Source organism: Leptonychotes weddellii, chromosome 2, assembly GCF_054177405.1.
Source record: "Leptonychotes weddellii isolate Sample4059 chromosome 2, ASM5417740v2, whole genome shotgun sequence".
Lineage (NCBI taxonomy): Eukaryota > Metazoa > Chordata > Mammalia > Carnivora > Phocidae > Leptonychotes > Leptonychotes weddellii.
Window position 1 is genome coordinate 41,015,108 of NC_138370.1, and position 19,188 is coordinate 41,034,295.

General features: G+C 44.2%; 1 protein-coding gene across 4 annotated transcripts in view; it reads right to left on the minus strand.

Annotated features, from left to right (window-relative positions):
• Positions 1-8,895, minus strand: part of EPHX2 (epoxide hydrolase 2) — a 64,551-nt gene extending 55,656 nt beyond the window's left edge. For 3 of the 4 annotated variants that reach the window (XM_081810464.1, XM_081810459.1, XM_081810455.1), the window contains exon 1: positions 8,707-8,895. In XM_081810464.1, the coding sequence (XP_081666590.1) occupies positions 8,707-8,804 (98 nt within the window). In that variant the 5' untranslated portion in view covers positions 8,805-8,895. The remainder of the gene's footprint in view (positions 1-8,706) is intronic. The other variant, XM_081810467.1, reaches the window with a different exon arrangement.
• Positions 8,896-19,188: the final 10,293 nt, after the last annotated feature.

The window sequence follows — 19,188 nt, forward strand, 5'->3', positions numbered from 1 at the left end:
CCTCTCCATGTGGTCTTTCCAGGTCAGTTAGCATTAAAAAGAAAACCACATCTCAAAATGGAGTCACTTATGTTAAGGCCCCACATCAGTAAGACTTCATACTTAACTAACTGCAGTTTCAACCCCCCCTCGCCCTGCCCTCACCACGTAATCTTTAACGGGGCAAACTGGAATTTCCTGGCCAACACTAGGAAGTAAGCCCCTGATGGACCACTTCCATTCTCCTTAGGAGGGTGAGTTGTCTAAAAAAAAATGCATTCCTTGCTAGTAAATTCCCCTTTTCTGCCCCCTTTACCTTTAAAAACCTATTTTGGACAGCTCCTCTACTTAGTAGATGGAATGCTGCCTGACTTATGAATCATTTAATAAAGCCAATTAGATCTTCAAATTTACTTGGTTGAATTTAGGGGTTTTTTTAAGCACTAGTTGGGGATTCCTCCCAGCATGGAAGCCTCAGGGCAGTCAGACTGCTTATCCAGTGGCTGAAGGCTTCAAGTGATATTTCAGTGAGCAAAGAGAAAGCTGCAACACATTTATAACCGAAACTCAAAATCACAGGGCAGGGTATCACTTCTGCCATACTCTGTTGGTCATAAAAGTCCACCCCACTTCTAGCAGAGGGAGTAAAGAGTGCACCTCAATGGGAAGTGTCAGAATCACAGGTAAAAAGTGCACATGGTTGGGAGATATTGCTGCGGCCATCTTTAGAAAATATAGCATTATGGGTAGAAAGTCATCTCTCTTAATTAACAACTAAAATACAATTATTCCAATCACTTTATTTTTTTATTTTTATTCTTTTTATTTTTATTTTTTATTTTTTATTTATTTATTTTTTTTAGATTTTATTTATTTATTTGACAGAGAGAGACACAGCGAGAGAGGGAACACAAGCAGGAGCAGTGGGAGAGGGAGAAGCAGAGCAGGGAGCCCGATGCGGAACTCGATCCCAGGACCCTGGGATCATGACCTGAGCTGAAGGCAGTCGCTTAACCAACTGAGCCACCCAGGCGCCCTCCAATCACTTTATTTTTAAAGATGGGGCCCAGAGAGCTTAACTGGCTAGTCCCAAGTCACACGGCTAGTGGTGGAGAGGCCATTTACATAATGGCTCCCATTCCAGATTTCAATATTCTACTGTATGGAGACTGTAGAAGACTTGGAGCCCTATGAGTATAGTTACATACAATTTAAATTTAAAATTCTGATTCCAATTTTTTTTAAAGATTTTATTTATGAGAGAGAGAGAGAGCGCATATGTGCACAAGGGGGCGGGGGGGCGGGGCAGAGGGAGAAGCAGACTCCCCACTGAGCAGGGAGCCCGATGTGGGACTCGATCCTGGGACGCCAGGGTTATGACCTGAGCCGAAGGCAGATGCCTAACTGACTGAGCAACCCAGATGCCCCTACTGATTCCCATTTTTAATAACACTGGAAATTTAGCAATCATCTTCTTTGTTTTAGTAAAATACACATAACATAAAATTGACCACTTTAACCATTTATAAGTGTACAGTTCAGTGCCATTAAGTACATTCCCATTGTTGTGCCACCACCACGGCCATCCATCTCCAGAACCTCTTCATCTTCCCATCTTTGCAAAACTCTGTGCCATTAAACAGTAATTCCCCATTTCCCTTCCAGGCAATCATTTTATTTATTTGACAGAGAGACACAGCGAGAGAGGGAACACAAGCAGGGGGAGTGAGAGAGGTAGAAGCAGGCTTCCCGCGGAGCACGGAGCCCGACGCGGGGCTCGATCCCAGGACGCTGGGATCTTGACCTGAGCCGAAGGCAGACGCTTAACGACTGAGCCACCCAGGCGCCCCCCAGGCAATCATTTTAAACCAGATTATATTTCATATATGTTGTCACCTCCTCAATCTTCCACAAAATATCAACTATATATGAAATTTAATCTTATACCATTAACTATGAGAATCTTTGTTAGTGGTTTTTATACGACAGAACCCTTGAAACCTCCCACTATGTCTAGAATTCATTCACTGTCCCCTAAAGGGATTCTTCTTCACGCGCTGAAAACACACATTCATAGCTAATAATGAATGAGTCAGAGCAGCTGGAAGCAGATGCGTCCCATGATAAAACCGGAGTGGAAGTGATCCACCTGCCTGGGGAAAGTTCTGGTGTGAGTGAGCACCAGGATAGCTAAGCTGACCTGGGCATGGCAGTGTGGGGTGTACTGCAGTTGAGTTCTGACGCTAACTACCCAGAGTTTGCACAGACCCCACAGGTTGAGGGCAAGTCCTCCACAGAATGAGCTCACTTCAGATACCAGCCACAAGTCTCGGGGAGGGGGGTCTCCAGTCCACCCATACTTCTGACCTACTGGATATAAATTTGGAGGTTCCCACAACCCTCTAGGTCTGATAATTCACTAGAACAACTCAAAGAATTCAGAAAAGTGCTATACTTACTATGATCACAGTTTTATTTTTTTAAAGATTTCATTTTTAAGTAATCTCTACACCCAACGTGGGGTTTGAACTCACAACCCCAAGATCAAGAGTCGCACACTCTACCAACTGGGCCAGCCAGGTGCCCCTACAGGTTTATTTTAAAGACACATGAGACAAGTTCTGGGAGGGCATGCAGAACATCTGTGCCCTCTCCCTGTGAAATCAGAGCATGTCACCCTCCAGGCAAATCATCGTTCACTAAATAGGAAGCTCCAATGAGCTAGAGTGTGCAGAGATTTTATCAGGGTTTCATTATGTGGGCACGGTTGGTTAAATCATTGGCTATCTGATTCAACTCAATTCTCAGCTTCCTCCCTAGAGGTCTGGCTGGCCCAAAGTCCCAAACCTCTAATCACTCAGTTGGCTTTGCTGATGACCAGTCCCAATCATGAAGATTGGTAAGCGCCCCCATGAGTCATCTCACTGTAACAATGGCATTCCTTTCCCTCAGGAAATCCCAATGGTCTTTAGAAGCTCTGCGCTAGGGGCGCCTGGGTGGCTCAGTCATTAAGTGTCTGCCTTCTGCTCAGGTCATGATCCCAGTGTCTTGGGATCGAGCCCCGCTCTATGGGGAGCCTGCTTCTCCCTCTCCAGCTCCCCCCTTCTTGTGTACCCTCTCTCGCTGTCTCTCTCTGTCAAATAAATAAATAAAATCTTAAAAAAAAAAAAAAAGAAGCTCTGTGCTAGGACAAACACCAGACAAATTCTTCATTACACAGAAAATAAAGATACCAATAATTATGCATGCTGACAGAAAAGGTTGTGTTAATTGAATAAATTACTATCTATGCACATTAAAAAATCATAGGTAATCATAAAGAAACTAGAAACAAAATGTACCCATAAGAAGACGAGAAATGTTTCCCCAAGAGAAAACTGGAGAAAAAGAAAACTTGATCAATACAACTATAGACAGGAAAAAGAAGAGGAATAAAAGGGGTGCCTGGGTGGCTCAGCCAGGTAAGCATCTGCCTTCGGCTCAGAAGTCCTGGGATCGAGCCCCACGTCGGGCTCCCTGCTCAGCAGGGAATCTGCTTCTCCCTCTGCCTCTCCTCTTTACTTGTGCCCCCCACCTCAAATAAATAAATAAAATCTTAAAAAAATAAAAAGAAGAGGAATAAAAGAAGAACACAAAACACAAAACATCATGGTAGGAATCAACAGTTCAGAGAAATTAAGAAGAAAATGACAAACAATCCAGTACAAAACCAGACACTACCATGTTGTGGAATACCACGGAGCGGTTAAAAAAGGAAAGGTAGATACATAAACAGACACAGGAAGATGTCCCATTGTTAAGTGAAGTAAAATCATTAAAATTAAGTAAATGAAGTAAAAAAAAAAAATTAAGACCTAGAACAGCATGTGTACTATGATCCTATTGTTTTTTTTTAAACTTATCTATCTTCCAAACTACCTACCTACCAAACTGTGCATAAACGTGCCTGCAAATTCATATAAGCAAGTGACAGACTGACAATCCCTTATCTGAAGCCTCAGAACCAGATGAGTTTCAAAAGTCAGGCTTGTTCAGACTGTAAAGGTAAAGGGGGGCTATACCATACAGTAAGTAACACCTCCAGGAGGGTCCGGGGCAACCCTCTTAATCAAACTCATCGTATTTCTGTCGCGAAATGCGTGACTACTCACAGTAGTGGGACAGATAAAGATGACAAATAGCCCCACACTTGTTCAGGTCACGTTTACTACCCAAATGAGGTCAAGTCAGATTTTGTGGTGAAATGAAGTCAGGTCAGGTTTTGCTATAAAGAATTATGGGGGGGGAACCTAAAATACCCCTTGGTTCTGGATCAACCATGATTATATGTGGGGTGGGGAGAGGAAGAAGAAAGGGTGAAGAGGGTCTGACATTCCTATTCCACATTATTCTGTTAGTTTGAATATTTTCAAAGTAAGAATGGATTTGTGTATTAGTTGAGGAATTAAAACCCATGTGTAAAAAAAAAAAAAAAAGATGGCTTCAGAGATGATACAAAATCCCAGAGGTGGTAAATAAGAGGCAAAAGGCCACTACAAATCTGGGACTGCCCCAGGAGCTCCTGGAAGCATCCAGTAAGTATTTCCTGAAATAGTACACAGGACATGGATAAGAAGTCCTGATTCTCAGATACCCTTCCTGTATTTGCTGACCGCGTGTCTGTCTTGCTACAAAAACATTTACTGAGCATTGCATAGGACAAGCATCTGAGGTTCTAGAACTCAGGGTTTTTTTTAGAACTGATGCTCTGCCTATCCCTGTTGTTCGGTCCAGTGGCCCCCGGGCACACCCTCCACAGTGAGGCTGTGTGAGAAGGTATTAAATGAAGCACACAACTGTCTACATCCTGCTACCCTCACGGCCTCAGCACCAGGCTCACAGGCTTCCTCTGTCCTCCCCCCGCTGGGCCCCACAGCCTAGGTTCTTCACCTTCATGTCACACTACGGAGCCGGCCCCCCGCTTCTCTCTCACGACGCTCCTCCTCTCTGGCCACACTGGGATAGTCACTGTTCTAGTGCGCACTCCATACTCTCCACCCCCAAGCCTTTGCTCATGCTGCTCCCTTCACCTGGAACGTTCTCCCTTCACATCTCTTCCCACCAGTCTCTTAACCATCTTCTCAGGCTCTGCCTCCATTAAAGCTTTTCTGGTTCTCCCATCAGCCCTAATCCCTCCTTCCTTTGAGCCACCTAAGAACTTTTCCTTTTATGGCACTGCCTTCGCCTTGAACTCTGGCGATCTGTGGATGCCTGAATTCACATACCAGATGCCAAGCCTGGTGAAAACGCCCCGTGCAAGGCAGGCCCTTCAGGCTCACCTGCTGAACCAACACCTTCACGGTTCGTTCACAGACTCCAAAAGCTAACAAGGTCAAGGTCTTGGAATCAGCCAGCTTTGCTATGACCCATTTTATGGCTGCTGGGAACAATCCTAACCCTGGTCATGGAGGGAGTGTGTGAGTCTGTGCAACACTAGATAAACAGAGTGTGCCCAGTGCATCTTGTGCATATGCACGAGACTTTTACAAAGAAATGTGTTGGAATACAGCTGCCCATCCACCTTACGTGTTACCTAATGTAACCCTCACAAAAATGTCTAGAGGAAGGTATTTTCCTATTTCAAAACAAAGACTAAGGTTTTAGATGAGTTGACTAAGACTGAAACAGATTAAGCAAGGCTACCCAGCAGTCAGTGTTAGGACTGAGATTTTTAATCTGGGTCTGACTCAGAGACCAGCGCTCTTTTAATTACCCCACATTTGCAAACTTGTATACTTGTGACTTTTATTCTTACAGTCATGTTCCCCCCCACATTGATGAGGTCACAGGCACAATTACACCTCATAGCTCACGAGGGTAAGCTCTTTTTATGTCTTTTTTTTTTTAAATCAAATTTATGAGTCAAAAGGAAGTAAAACAATGCTATTGTTAAAAGGGATTCTAGGAAAGCTCACTGGTCCTTCCTCAGCTTCTCCCTCCTGCAAATGATCTGAATTGGACAAACCTGGATCGAGGGCGGCCCTCCATTTTCAATACTTCTCTCCAATCCTAATTACCTGGGATGTGATTATTCTTATTGTGGACTTTGTAGGCACCTTATTTGTGTTTTAATGACAATAAATAATTATTGATACACTAACTATTGGTGTTGACATATTGATATCAATTTACTATTGATATACTTATTGATGTATTTACTCACCCCCTACAGATTGACATCTCTCCCAGAACAGTAATAGCCAAGGGAGGTGGGAAGTCTCGATGAATCAGAGAGGAAATAACCCTAAACTGGGAGTCAAAAAAAACTGGTTCCATAGCTCCCAGTGACTAATTACTATGTATTCAAGTTAATCTCCTGCTAGGCTTCAGTTTCTGTATCTGTATAAGTTAAGGGTGGCTCTAGATTCTGAGACTCCTTTTGGCTTGGCATGCTTGCAGACACTAGTCTTTTATAATATATAGTATAATAGGTTAGACAGCCTGTTGGCCTTTGGTATCAAAAGAATTCTAGAATGGGGCATGTTCTGTATTGGTTTGATGTGATTTGAAATCCACTTGTTCTTGACAAAGGCTAATAAAGTGAAGCTGTTGTTAGAAGTAGTTGTTTTGCTGGAAGAGTGAGGTAAACTGTACTGAAATAGCATGTCAACATCTGGTCATCTGCTCCTTTGCCCTTGATACTCAGTAGCTCAATTGCTGAGGGCCTCTCTGGGTGTCTATCAATAAAAACATGAAGGAGCAATACCGAAAGTTTGAGAGGACCATCCAATGGGTGAGGGGACTCAGCCCATTAAACCAGCACTCTGAAGCCCTTGGGGCAATTAGCTTTTGCTTCAGTAAAGGCGACTCTACTCTTTCCAGAGCAGCCACCAGCTGGGGAATAAAGAGTACACTTCAGGGGCACCTGGGTGGCTTAGTCATTAAGCGTCTGCCTTGGGCTCAGGTCATGATCCCAACGTCCTGGGATCGAGCCCCAGTCAGGTTCCCCGCTCAGCGGGGAGTCTGCTTCTCCCTCTCTCACTGCCCCTCCCCCCCCAAGCTCATGTGCTCTCTCTCTCACTCTCGAATAAATAAATAAAATCTTTAAAAAAATAAGTGAAAGTACATCTCAACTGAATTTGGGCTTTATTTCTTTCAGATCCCCCTTGACTGGAACAATAATGGGATTAATCTATCATTGTTTGGAAGTATGTTGTGTATTGGTTTATGAAGGGGCATTATCCTGTATGCTACAGGCTTGTGAAATACCCATAGTGAATCTGGGTTAAAGAAATTGCTGCCAAAAGAAACAGTCTCTGAGCATTAATTTGCCATGAAACAAAACAAGACAGAACTCTCAAAGCTTCCACCCTGCTCCTTATTCTTGCCAGTAGTTTAGAATTTAGTCTTCCTTGGGTGTTGCCAGGGTGATCTATCTATCTTTCTTTCTTAAATTTTTTTTATTTGAGAGAGAGAGAGTAAGAGAGCACATGAGAGCGGGGAGGGTCAGAGGGAGAAGCAGACTCCCCGCTGAGCAGGGAGCCCGATGCGGAACTCGATCCAGGATCAAAACCTGAGCCAAAGCCAAAGAAACAAAGCCACCCAGGCGCCCGTTTCTTAATTTTTTTAAATTATTTATTTGTTAGAGAAAGAGAGGGAGAGATTGCGAGCGCACAAGTGGGTGGAAGGGCAGAGGCACAGGGAGAAGCAGACTCCCCAATGAGCAGGGAGCTCCCTGCGGGGCTTGATCCCAGGACCTGAGCCAACGGAAGGCAGACGCTTAACCAAGTGAGCCACCCTGGCGCTCCCTTCTTAACTTTATAAACAAATATGCTTTCCTTCCTTCTGACTATAGAAGAAACATATGTTCATAAGCAGATAAACTGGAAAATGCAAAAAAGTAGAAAAATGAAGACAATCATTCATAATCTCATCTGGGATTAACAATCCCAAACATATTCTGGGATATTTCTTCCACACATTTTTCTACATGTAGCTTTCTTCCCCCCTATAATTGAAACCATGTTGTATAAATTGTTTTAAATTCTGGTGGGTTTTTTTCAATTGTCATTAACAGGTTTTTCCGGATCTGAAAGCTCATCCTGTTTCCTGGTTTACTGGTGACGCTTCCTAGTTCATTTCTCAGCGATTAGGCTTTGGGGCTGTTTCTCTAGTTTGCTATTATAGTTAAGTAAACCCGCAAGGCACAGAACTTTTTTTTCTCTTCTCAACTTCCGCGCAGCTTTAAAGATTTTATTGATTTATTTGACAGAGCGAGACACAGCGAGAGAGGGAACACAAGCAGGGGGAGTGGGAGAGCGAGAAGCAGGCTTCCCGCGGAGCAGGGAACCCGATGCAGGACTCGATCCCAGGACCCTGGGATCATGACCCGAGCCAAAGGCAGACGCTTAACGACTGAGCCACCCAGGCGCCGCTTTAAAAACCCACTCCATTACACAGAATTAGGGGGCAGCGGTTAGCGCGGAGAGCAATTCCTCTCACTTTACGAAAAGAATCCAATATAGAGGGCAATTCTGGAGTCTTTAGAGAGATTTAATTACTTAGCATTTAGAAAGACAATGGGTCTAGTCGCATACATGGGTATTTTTAGGGCCGGGTAATTGTTTTAACCTTCGCAGGGCTCTGGCCCTGCAGCAATGTGAAGTGCCCAGAGGCAGCTTCTCAGCGGGGGCACTCGCCCCCTGCGGCGCCGACCTTCGCGCTCCGGCCCGGCGCCGGCTCCCTTACCTGGGCAGCGCCGACTCCGCTGTGCGGTCCAACGCGCCGGCCACCGAGGGCAGCGCCAGGACCCCGTCCAGGTCGAACACGGCCGCACGCAGCGCCATGGCGACCCACCCAGGCACAAAGCGCCCGGAGCTGCACGGAGGCCGAGAGCTGGATTGAAGCGGCTGGCCGCCGGGCCTCCCCTCGCACTGGTCCACCCGGGCCCCGCCCCGCCGCCGCCCCGCCCCCTGGCCAGGTCCCGCAGGGCTGGCGACCCACGGGGTAAGCCCGGGTTCTATCTCCACCGCCTGCAGGCATCGAGTTCCCGGGCTTGAGTCCCCTGATGGCTGACCGCTTCACACGAATTTGCCAGACTTTCACTGCTCCGGGGGCAGGCCTCAGGGTAGGGGTCTGAGAAAGAGCCAGGGGCCACAGACCCTTTAAAGTGTGTGTGTGTGTGTGTGTGTCCCTTTAAGGTGTGCGTGTGTGCGTGCGTGTGTGTGTCCCTTTAAAGTCTAAGTTTTGTGTGTGTGTGTGCGTGTCCCTTTAAAGTGTGTGTGTGTGTGTGTGTGTGTGTGTCCAAAAGCTTCATTCAGTGTTTGGATCCTTACATGTTCCTTTCCGTTGGCATATCCACTAAACTAATAGCTTTGTTGCCCCTCCTTTTGGTGCGTATATTTACAGATGCCTCACTATCCTGACCACCCTCCCCTTGTCACACACTTATCTGTAAAGGCAAAATGTGTTTCAAGAATAAAATATGCTCCAGATACCGTATGCCAACTCAGAATACATCTACACCAATCTCTTGTTGGGATGAGGCTTAGAAGTATATTTGGAGTACTTATTACCTGTTGGTACATTCTCCTTGTACTAATGCTGCTAAAAATGTTCCAGCTTTGTTTTAAATCACAGATTCCACACTATTGGCTCCTTTGTTTCTGGACTTTGCTTAGGAGTGTCTGAGTTGTACTTGCCTGAGGATTGCTGGACTCCTCATGCCTGTAGTGTAGCTCTGTGAATTAAAACATGCTTTGGGCCTAGTGTCCCAGCTTGCCAGGAGCATGCCTCAAGACACAAACACCAGAGACCTCTCTGTTGAATGTGTCATCTGTGAATTTATCCAAGATATTCTGCCCCATTTAGCTAGAAGAATGGTGTGAAAGATCATCAGATACCTTACTGAAATCAAGAGGTATTCATCTACAACATTCTTTGTATCTACCAATTATCAATCTGGAGAAGAAGAAAAATGAGTCCACTTTGGGTGTTTTGCTCAGGTGAACTATGACCATGCTTACGTCTCTTGCCTCCTAACTTCATCCGGGATCTGCCTGAGGCTGTTATTAGTGCTTTCTGAAATCCACCCCTACAAAGTAGGAAGTAGGAAGTATGTAGTCAACAATGCCAAATTTAGCAGAGGTAACTGGAAAAAGCCATTCGATTTTGGATTTGGATGACACTGGGCGACCTCCTTCAGAACACTTTTATTAGTGGTTTTGGAGATAGGAGCTAGATTACCTGGGTTTGAGAGAGGTAAACAAGTGACTACAACAATCTCTCATGAAGTTGGTGATCTCAAAAGCAAAACTGAGCCTTAAAAAAATAATAATTAAATAAACAAATTGCAACATGGCTTGTAGAGTATGAACCCTCTTAAATTAAATCTCCAACTTAGACTTTCCTTTGGTCTCCAAACTTGCATATCCAACCTCCTACTCCACATCTCCTCTTGAATGTCCAACAGGTATCTCGAATTTATCATGACCAAAACAGAACTCTTGCTGCATTCCCACCTCTCAGGCTTGTTCTCCCCAGTACGTTCCTAGTCTTACTCAATGGCACCCCCATTCACTTAATTACTTAGCCCAAAGAACTTGGAGTTGCTTCTGGATTCCCCGCTCCCCTGTAAGCTGTGTGCTCTTGAACTCAGTCCCAGTGGTGTCCCGTTGATTAGGGCAGAGGTAATAGCTTCAGGTTCAGTGGTGTTTTTTGGCCGTCTTTCTTAAAGGCTCACCCGGGAGCTGACTTCTCCACTACTTTCAAAGGTTTTGTAGGTTCCTAATATCCCGTATTAAAGCTCTCTCTATTTAATAACTAGAGGGATTTCTGCTGCCTCACTGGTGTACCATTTAGGAATACATATCCGTATATGTTTGTAAACACAACAAAGCAAAGAGGAAGGGCACATTGACAGAATTGGATTTTATAAATCCCCCTTTTGAGAAGGAAAGTAAGAAACACAGAACACGAGACCCCATTTTAAGATGGGGATCATTGCGGGTTAAGAGGAAACTATGAAGCTCCTACAGGGACCTTTGTTTATTCAGGAGCGGTTACACTGATAAAGTGATCTAGTCTGCAATATTTTGTAATACCGTATGAGTTACAGAACTTCCTGGCTGAACTGCTTAGACAAGGTTTAGTGGTCTCAATCCTTTTACTGTGCTCTGCTCTCATGGGTCACACTTCCCCTAGGTTTTCTGCCAGCCAACATAGAGGAAGGTTAGAGCTCACTCAGCTGGGCTCTGGAAACAGGGTATCTTTTTAAAATGTAAATCGCAACCCTTTTGTCTGCTAATTTTAATATTTATCAAATGCATTTGAGGTGATAGCATGAAATCATAAAAACATGGAGAATGTGGTAGTGCAAATGCAGAAATTACACCTCATGCTAATCACTAGATTCGCAATGAACTCACATAAACTTCTATCTGGTTTTGTTTTGGATTTCCTGCCACTGCACCCTTTCCCACCACCTGCTAGACCTTGGTTTTCCAACCCTATTTTAAAACTCTATTTAATTTCTGCTGGTTGAGAAAGGATCTCACACTGCTGCCTCTCCTACTGTAGGTGTTTGAATCAAGTGAAATTAAAGTTGTCTCTGGTAGTTTTTTAAACCCACATTCCACCTGATGCTTTGTCTTTCTTTAGTGCAGCAAATGAATTTCTTTAATTCATTCAGAAAATTATGTATTAAGCACTTTCTGGGCACTTGGGATTCATTGGAAAATACAACAGACAAAATTAGGGACAAAGAAGCTTCCATTGTAGTGGAATGATGAATTCAAGGAATTTCTAGTTGCTTCTGGGGCAATGAGAATGACGTTAGTAATATTTATCGAGGCTACTTGTCATTTTTCTTAGTTGGTTTTTTGTTTTGACTGCCAAACATCTATAACCTCTTCCTATATTTGAGAAATCCTACTCTACAGTGGACATCTGTCATTCAGAGATGCACAGTATCCTTCAAACATCTATTTTGATAGTTCTCACATTTTGAGTTCTACCTTCGCAAGCTAGACTCCACAAACACCATTTTTCCTGGGCTTCCTTAATGCTGCTCATATGACTTGGGCTCTTCCCATCAACCTTCTGGCCTGAGATTTGGGTAACAAATGTACCAACAATGGCAAAGCAGACGCATCTAGTTTTTCTGGAGAGGATAGTATGGAGCTTCTCCAGTCTAGTCCTGGATACTTGATATGGATGCAGTGGCCCAGTGATGGCTTCGTAAAAATTGTAATGGCATGGTTTGCTGTCACTACGTTGTTCTTGGCTGTGTAGTTTCCAAGCCTGCTTCTCTTGTCCTCCCTGAGATTCTGTGAGCCTGCCTTGAGCTAGGGTGAAGCTCTGTGAGTTAGGCTCAGCAAATCAGATGCACCCAGATAGCAGGAGCTGGTAAAGGGAAGAGGGACAGAGGAGAGGGTTTGGGTTGGCAGTTTTGGGACAGCAGCAGTATCCAGGGGTCCCAGCTGGCAGGAATGATACAGGCCTCAGCATTCAGCAACAGGAACAGTGGTGTGTTCCCAAGGCTGGTTCTGGTGTGTGAATTTGGTGTTGGCCTTCTCTACTGCTGGTTTTCCAAGTTTGGTTCTCCAAGCTTCCTAAGAGCCTCACCAATAGCCTATCATTAAATATATTCTCTGCCTAAATCAGCCAGCATAGGCACCTCTCACCACTTACCAATTCCCAAAACCCTTCTTACTGTGCCTTCTGGAACCTTCTGGAACTCACCATGCCCTCTGGAACTTCAGGGTCATTATCAGCAAGATCCACTCTTTTCCTCAACCTCTTTTCTATTCTCTTGCTCTTCTTGCTCGATCTCAAATGTGGCTCTCCTCTGAGGCACCTACTTTCCCTCTTCTCACTTCCTCCCCTTGTGTGCCACTGACAGGGGGAGAGGGGGAAGACCTTTTTAGTCCTTATCGCTGCTCCCAAATCCTCCCTAAGACCCATAACATTAACCTCACCTCAGCCGATTGTACCACTCTGGACCCAACTACTCTACTACTCTTCCCTAGTCAGCTCTCTCTCCTGATCTCCTGGGAGACCAAAGGACACATTCCTTTCTCCCCTCAGTCTCCAATGCTTTCCATCCATCCTCGCTCTCGGCCAGTCTCTTTGCTTCCCATTTCACTGAGAAAATTGGAGCAATCAGAAAACTTCCACAAACTCCCACCTCTCTATTGATTCATCTACCTGTACCTGTACCTTCTCTCCAGCTACCCTGAACAGCTGCCTCTGCTCCTGCCTAAGGTTGACTCTTCCACTGAGGCATTGAATTTGGTACCCTTGTAGGCAGAAGGACAACTTCTCACTCCATCATCCATGATGTCCTCTCCTGGATCATCCCATTCACATGCCAACTGTTATGGACTGGATGTATGTGTCTCCTCCCCCCCAGATCTGTATGTTGAAGCTCCAACCCCCAGTATGATGGTATTTGGAGGTAGGGCTTTTGGGAGGAAATTGGGGTTAGATGAGGTCATGTGGATGGGCCTCATGATGGGATTAGTGTCCTTATAAAAAAAGACACCAGAAAGCTTGCTCTCTTGTTCTGTGCAGACACAGAGAGGTCATGTAAGCACAAAGCAAGATGATGGCCACCTACATGCCAAGAGGCCTCAGAATGAACCCCCCCCCCCCCTGCTGGCACCTTGATCTTGAACTTCCAGCCCACAGAACTGTGAGAGAGAAATTTCTGTACTTTAAGCCACCCAGTCTTTGGTATTTTGTTATGGCAACTCAAGTAGACTGAGACACCAACAGTCTGTAACTTCACTTATTAAAAAAAAAATGAATAAATCTATGGAGAGCCCACATTTCTCTCCCACTGCCATCTTATTTCCTTCTTTTCCAGCAAAAGTCTTTCAGAGTTGTTGAGGCTCATTGACTCTAAGCCTTCTTGGCCCATTCTCCCCCGAACTCATTTGAATCATGCTTTTCTCTTTATCCTTTCCTTGAAAATCTTCTTCCTAGCATCACAGAAAACCTCTGCATTGCCAAATCTGTAGGTCATTCTATACCTTAACCACGTCTGATTTGGCATTAGCATTTGGCCTGATTGCTCATTCTTCTTCCTGATGACACTCTCTGTACTTGGCCTCTAGTACCCTCTCTTGCAGGGGGTGGTCTCACTTCCTCGGCAAACTGCTCTTGCTTGGTTTCCTCTGCTAGCTCCTCCTCATTTTCCTCATCTCTAAATTAAAGTCAGTCCTTGGACCCTTTCTCTTCTTTATTTACAACCGCTCTCTTGCTTATCTCAACTGGCCTTCTCTAAATTATTTGTCCCGCAGTCTTCCTCACATGGGACCCTCTGGCCATAGTCAGCTGCATGTAGCCCTTGCAGGGGCTTGCCAGGGGAATCTGGACAGGTGGCTCCATGCAGGCTCCTTGGGGCTCTGGTTTGTGTGTCAAAATGGCTGCAGAGACGTGATTGCCAGGCTGAGGCTGAAAGGTGCCCCCACCTGCGCTAGAAATTGCAGGAAACCTCTCTCTCATCCTCCTGCAATGTCCCTCTGGAACTCTTCACTGAGAAAGCTTACTATTGTGTACACTTTAAAGAAGAAATGCTTTAAAAAGCATATATTGAAGGTACATTCAGAGAGGACAGGCAATAAATGGATAACTGACAAGATGGCTTCAATCCAAGTTCAAAAGAATTTGATTTCAAAATCCTGTGATTTGCCTAATTATTGCATCGGTTTAATTCATAGCACTGATGGAAAAGAAGTGAGACTCTAAGAACTGGGAAGAGTCCCATGACAAAAACCAGGAAGCAGGGGAAGTTATTTTTCTTTCTCTAGCTGATGAACTTGTTCCTACCTTAGCTGAAATTCCTACAACAGCCTCACCTGAAGGATTTATCATGGGCCAGGTAAGCCAACTTTCTACATGCCCCACCCTACCCATCCTCATTGCCTCTGGACTTTAACCAGGTTTAGGTCCCCACATGTCCCGGCAGACAGGTTCCAGGGACAAACCTGGGAGGAGACACAAACACACCCCAAAACTGCAGGATTCTGATCATTGATATTCACAATTTGGTGATCATGCATAAAAATGGATTATCAGGGGCAACTGGGGGCTCAGTAGGTTCAGCGTCTGCCTTCAGCTCAGGTCATGATCTCAGGGTCCTGGGATAGAGCCCCATGTCGGTCTCCCTGCTTACTGGGGAGTCCGCTTCTCCCTCCCCCTCTCCCCCCCCCCACTTATACTCACTCTCTCTCAGATAAATAAATAAAATCTTAAAAAAAAAAATTAACCATCACAGGGTGGTATTCACGGTTTGTTCAATGGCAGCCCACGCAAAGTTACTATGAGACACCAGAAATTAGTATAGTGGAAGGGAAGACTTGTCGAAACAGAAATGTTGGAATGGATTTTTTTTTTATGTATGACCTTCTTCCTAATGTGAGAGAACTCATGAGACACTCCTCCAAGGCCTTGAGAAAAACACTGGTGTGGGAGGACTATTATCTTGATTATAGGAGCCGTGGGAAGTGGTTTGACCTTGGGTGACAAGACTTGAGTTAAGGAAACTTCTCAGCACGTGGCACATCATTGTCAGTCTTGAGAGGAAGAACCAAGATGAAGCCTCTATAACAAAGTAATAAATAAAATCCATAACATGTCTCTGGGAGAATCCTAAGGGTTAGAACCACCATCAAAGACCAGAATTATGCAGGGACTTTTGATTACCACCAAACTTTACCTAGGATGGATGCATCTTGCAGAGTGTCAATTCATCGTTGTAAACTTAATTAGGTGATTCTAATGGCAGATACCATTCCCTATGTGATGCCTACTGCTGCCATTGCCAAATTCCCAGCTCCCCAGCAGCAGTGACAAATCCCAAGCTCTAGATAGGGTGCCTGAGCCCAGAGGCTCATATTAGCCACCTGGTGGCAAGCTGATTACAATGAACTCCTTCCATAATGGAGGGGGTAGCAGTTTGTCTTTTATGGAATAGATGCTTCTTCTGGAGAATGGGTGAAGGGGAAAGCTGTAAATACCAACTCTAACCTAATGATCTTTTACAACAATGAGGGCTGTACCAGCCAATATTTTCTTCCTTACTTGGTTAATTTATTTCATTTTCTGCCCACCCCATTACTTTATACGCAGTATGCTTTTGATGAACTTTATGATTTACTCCATAGGAGACAGAATTTCAAGATGACATTGTGTCAGGATGAGAGCAAGTTTGCGCATTGCTCAGAGAGGCTAGATATAGAGTTGGAGGGAGTAACTGATGAGCCCTAGGGATACGGGCACTTTTATTTCTGTGAGGAATGGCTGCCTCATGTTAGTGCTCTAAATGTGTTTTCTTAGATTCTGTGTTTGCCTAGTTGGCAACGATTACTCATGAGGCCAAACTAACAGCCACACTTGTTCACATCATCCCTGTGATCCAGTTTCAATGGAGGCACAAAAATCATATTACAAACCCTCCAAACAGTCCTGAGTCAACATCTCCAACCACTTCCTTTATCTTTCGCACACCAAGCCAACATTACCCTGCACAAAAGCACCCGACAGCCAGGTACTGGACAACTAGAGACTGTCCCTGTACCCACAACCTGCCAAAATTGCTCAAACCATCCAATTCTAAGCTGCTTACCCTGGCCTGCCTTGCCTCTCTTGCAGAAACTCCAATAAATACTCTGGGCCATGCGGACGCCTGGGTGGCTCAGTTGGTTGGGTGTCTGCCTTCAGCTCAGGTCATGATCCCACGGTCCTGGGATCGAGCCCCACATTGGGCTCCCTGCTCAGAGTCTCAGCTCTCCCTCTGCCTGCTACTCCCCCTACTTGTGCTCTCTCTCTCTGACAAATAAATTAAAATCTTAAAAAAAAATGCTCTGGGCCATGCTTTCTCCTTTGCCTTTTCTGCCCCCTGGCTGAGCCCTGGTGCTTCCCTGTGTGGCCCTGCATGGCACACTGTGATTATTTCCAGGGATCTGTGAGTATAAACTTCTTCCTTCACGACAATCATTCTTGTGTCTGCATGTCTTGCCATACCGAATTAAAACAAATTCCGGGGACAACTTTTTGAACAGTTAGATGTAAGCATTCTTTTTTTGAAGTGTAATTATGGAAAGTTGGGTGTGCACTGATGTTAGGAGCCAAAAAGCTAGATTTGGGGGAGCTTTCCAGCATTTAAAACTCCTATCAAATATTTTGGGAATGTTCTCACCTTGAAGGTGGCAGAGCCCACTTTCCACAAGGAGCTCAAAACCCCAGATTCCTGCTTCCTCAACATTCCTTGCACCTCGTTCATAGGCACATGCTTAATCAGATGCATCTGTCCCCCCTGTTGTGTTGGGGGTTAGTGACACAAAGAAGCAGGGACAGGGGAGGATTAATTCTGGCAGCAGCAGGAGAGGCTCGTTTCCACAGATAGCAGTGACAGCAGTCCTAGCGACAGACGTTGCGAGGCTTTGCATCCAGTCCCACGGCAGCACAAGGCCCATCATGCAGGTGAATGGCTTGTGAGCTGGGCTCTGGTCTGGCTGATGTTTCCCTTGTTCTCACCTGTGCCCTGAGCGGGTTCTCCAGCTTTCTAAGTGCTCCTATGAACTACCCATTGTCCTTTAATAAAATCCATTTCTGCTTAAATTCATCAATAGGTTGCAGCCAAGAATCCTAGTTGATATAAGCTATGATTCTTTCCTTCCTTACACACACACACACACACACACACATACCCCTCCATATGCAAATACATGTGGTGAAATATTAACATTTGTTAATTATGGGCAGTGAGAATATAGGTGTTTAGTGAATTCTTTTGTATTTCATGTCTTTTAATTTTCTTAGAAGATAATACTAGCAATCATGTACATATGTGTAAATATATATATATACTTATACACATACATGTCCCATATATTCACACACACATATATATATAGCATGCCTTATTTCACTATCCTAAGCCCTTTATTTATGCTAACTCATTCACTCTTAACATCCAGCCTGTGAAGTGGGAACCAATATTCACATCCTCATTTTATGTATAAGGAAACTGAGGCACAGAAAGCTCTAGAAACCTATCAAAAACTATACAGCTTTGTTTTTTTGAAGTATATTTGACACATAGTATTATATTGGTTTTAGGTGAACCACATAATGATTTGACCATTATATACATTATAAAGTGCTCACCACAATAAGTGTAGTTACCATCTGTCACCATAAAAGGTATTACAAAATTATTGACTATATGCCCTATGCTGTACCTGTGACTTACTTATTTTATCTCTGGAAGTTTGTACCTCTTAATGCCATTCACCTATTTTGCCCATCCCCCATCCCACCCCTCCATCAACCACCAGTTTCTTCTCTGTATTTATGAGTCTGTTTTGTTTTCTGTTTGCTTGTTTGTCTGTTTTGTTTTTTAGATTCCACATATAAGTGTAATCGTATGGTGTTTGTCTTTCTCTGTCTGACTTATTTCACTTAGCATAATACCCTCTAGCTCCATCGATGTTGTGAATGGCGAGATTTCATTCTTTTTTATGGCTGAGTAATATTCCATCGTATGTATATATCACATCTTCTTTATCCATTTATCCGTTAATGGACACTGAGATTGCTTCCATTTCTTGGCTATTGTAAATAATGCTGCATAGGGGGGCATGTATCTTCTCCAATTAGTGTTTTCGTTTTTTCCCCATAAATACCCAGAAGTAGAATTGCTGGGTTGTAAGGTATTTCTATTTTTAATTTTTTGAGGAAACTCCATACTCTTTTTCACAGTGGCTGCACCAATTTACATTCTCACCAACAGCGCACAAGGTTTCTGTTTTCTCCACATCCACACCAACACTTGTTGTTTCTTGTCTTTTTGATTCTAGCCATTCTGACTGGTGTGAGGTGGTATCTCACTGTGGCTTTGATTTCCATTTCCCTGATGACGAGTGATATTGAGCATCTTTGTTGGCCATTTATATGTCTTCTTTGAAGATATTTCTATTTGATTCCTCTGCCTATTTTTAATCAGATTATTTGTGGGTTTTTTGGTTTTTTGTTTTTTTTTTGCTATTAGTTGTATGAGTTCTTTATATATCTTGGATACCCTTATCAGATATATCATTTGTAAATATCTTCTCTCATTCAGTAGGTTGCCTTTTCATTTTGTTGATGGTTTCCTTCACTGCGCAAAAACCCACACAGCTTTTAAGGAGCAAATAACCTGGAGGTTATTTAGGGCCCTTTGTA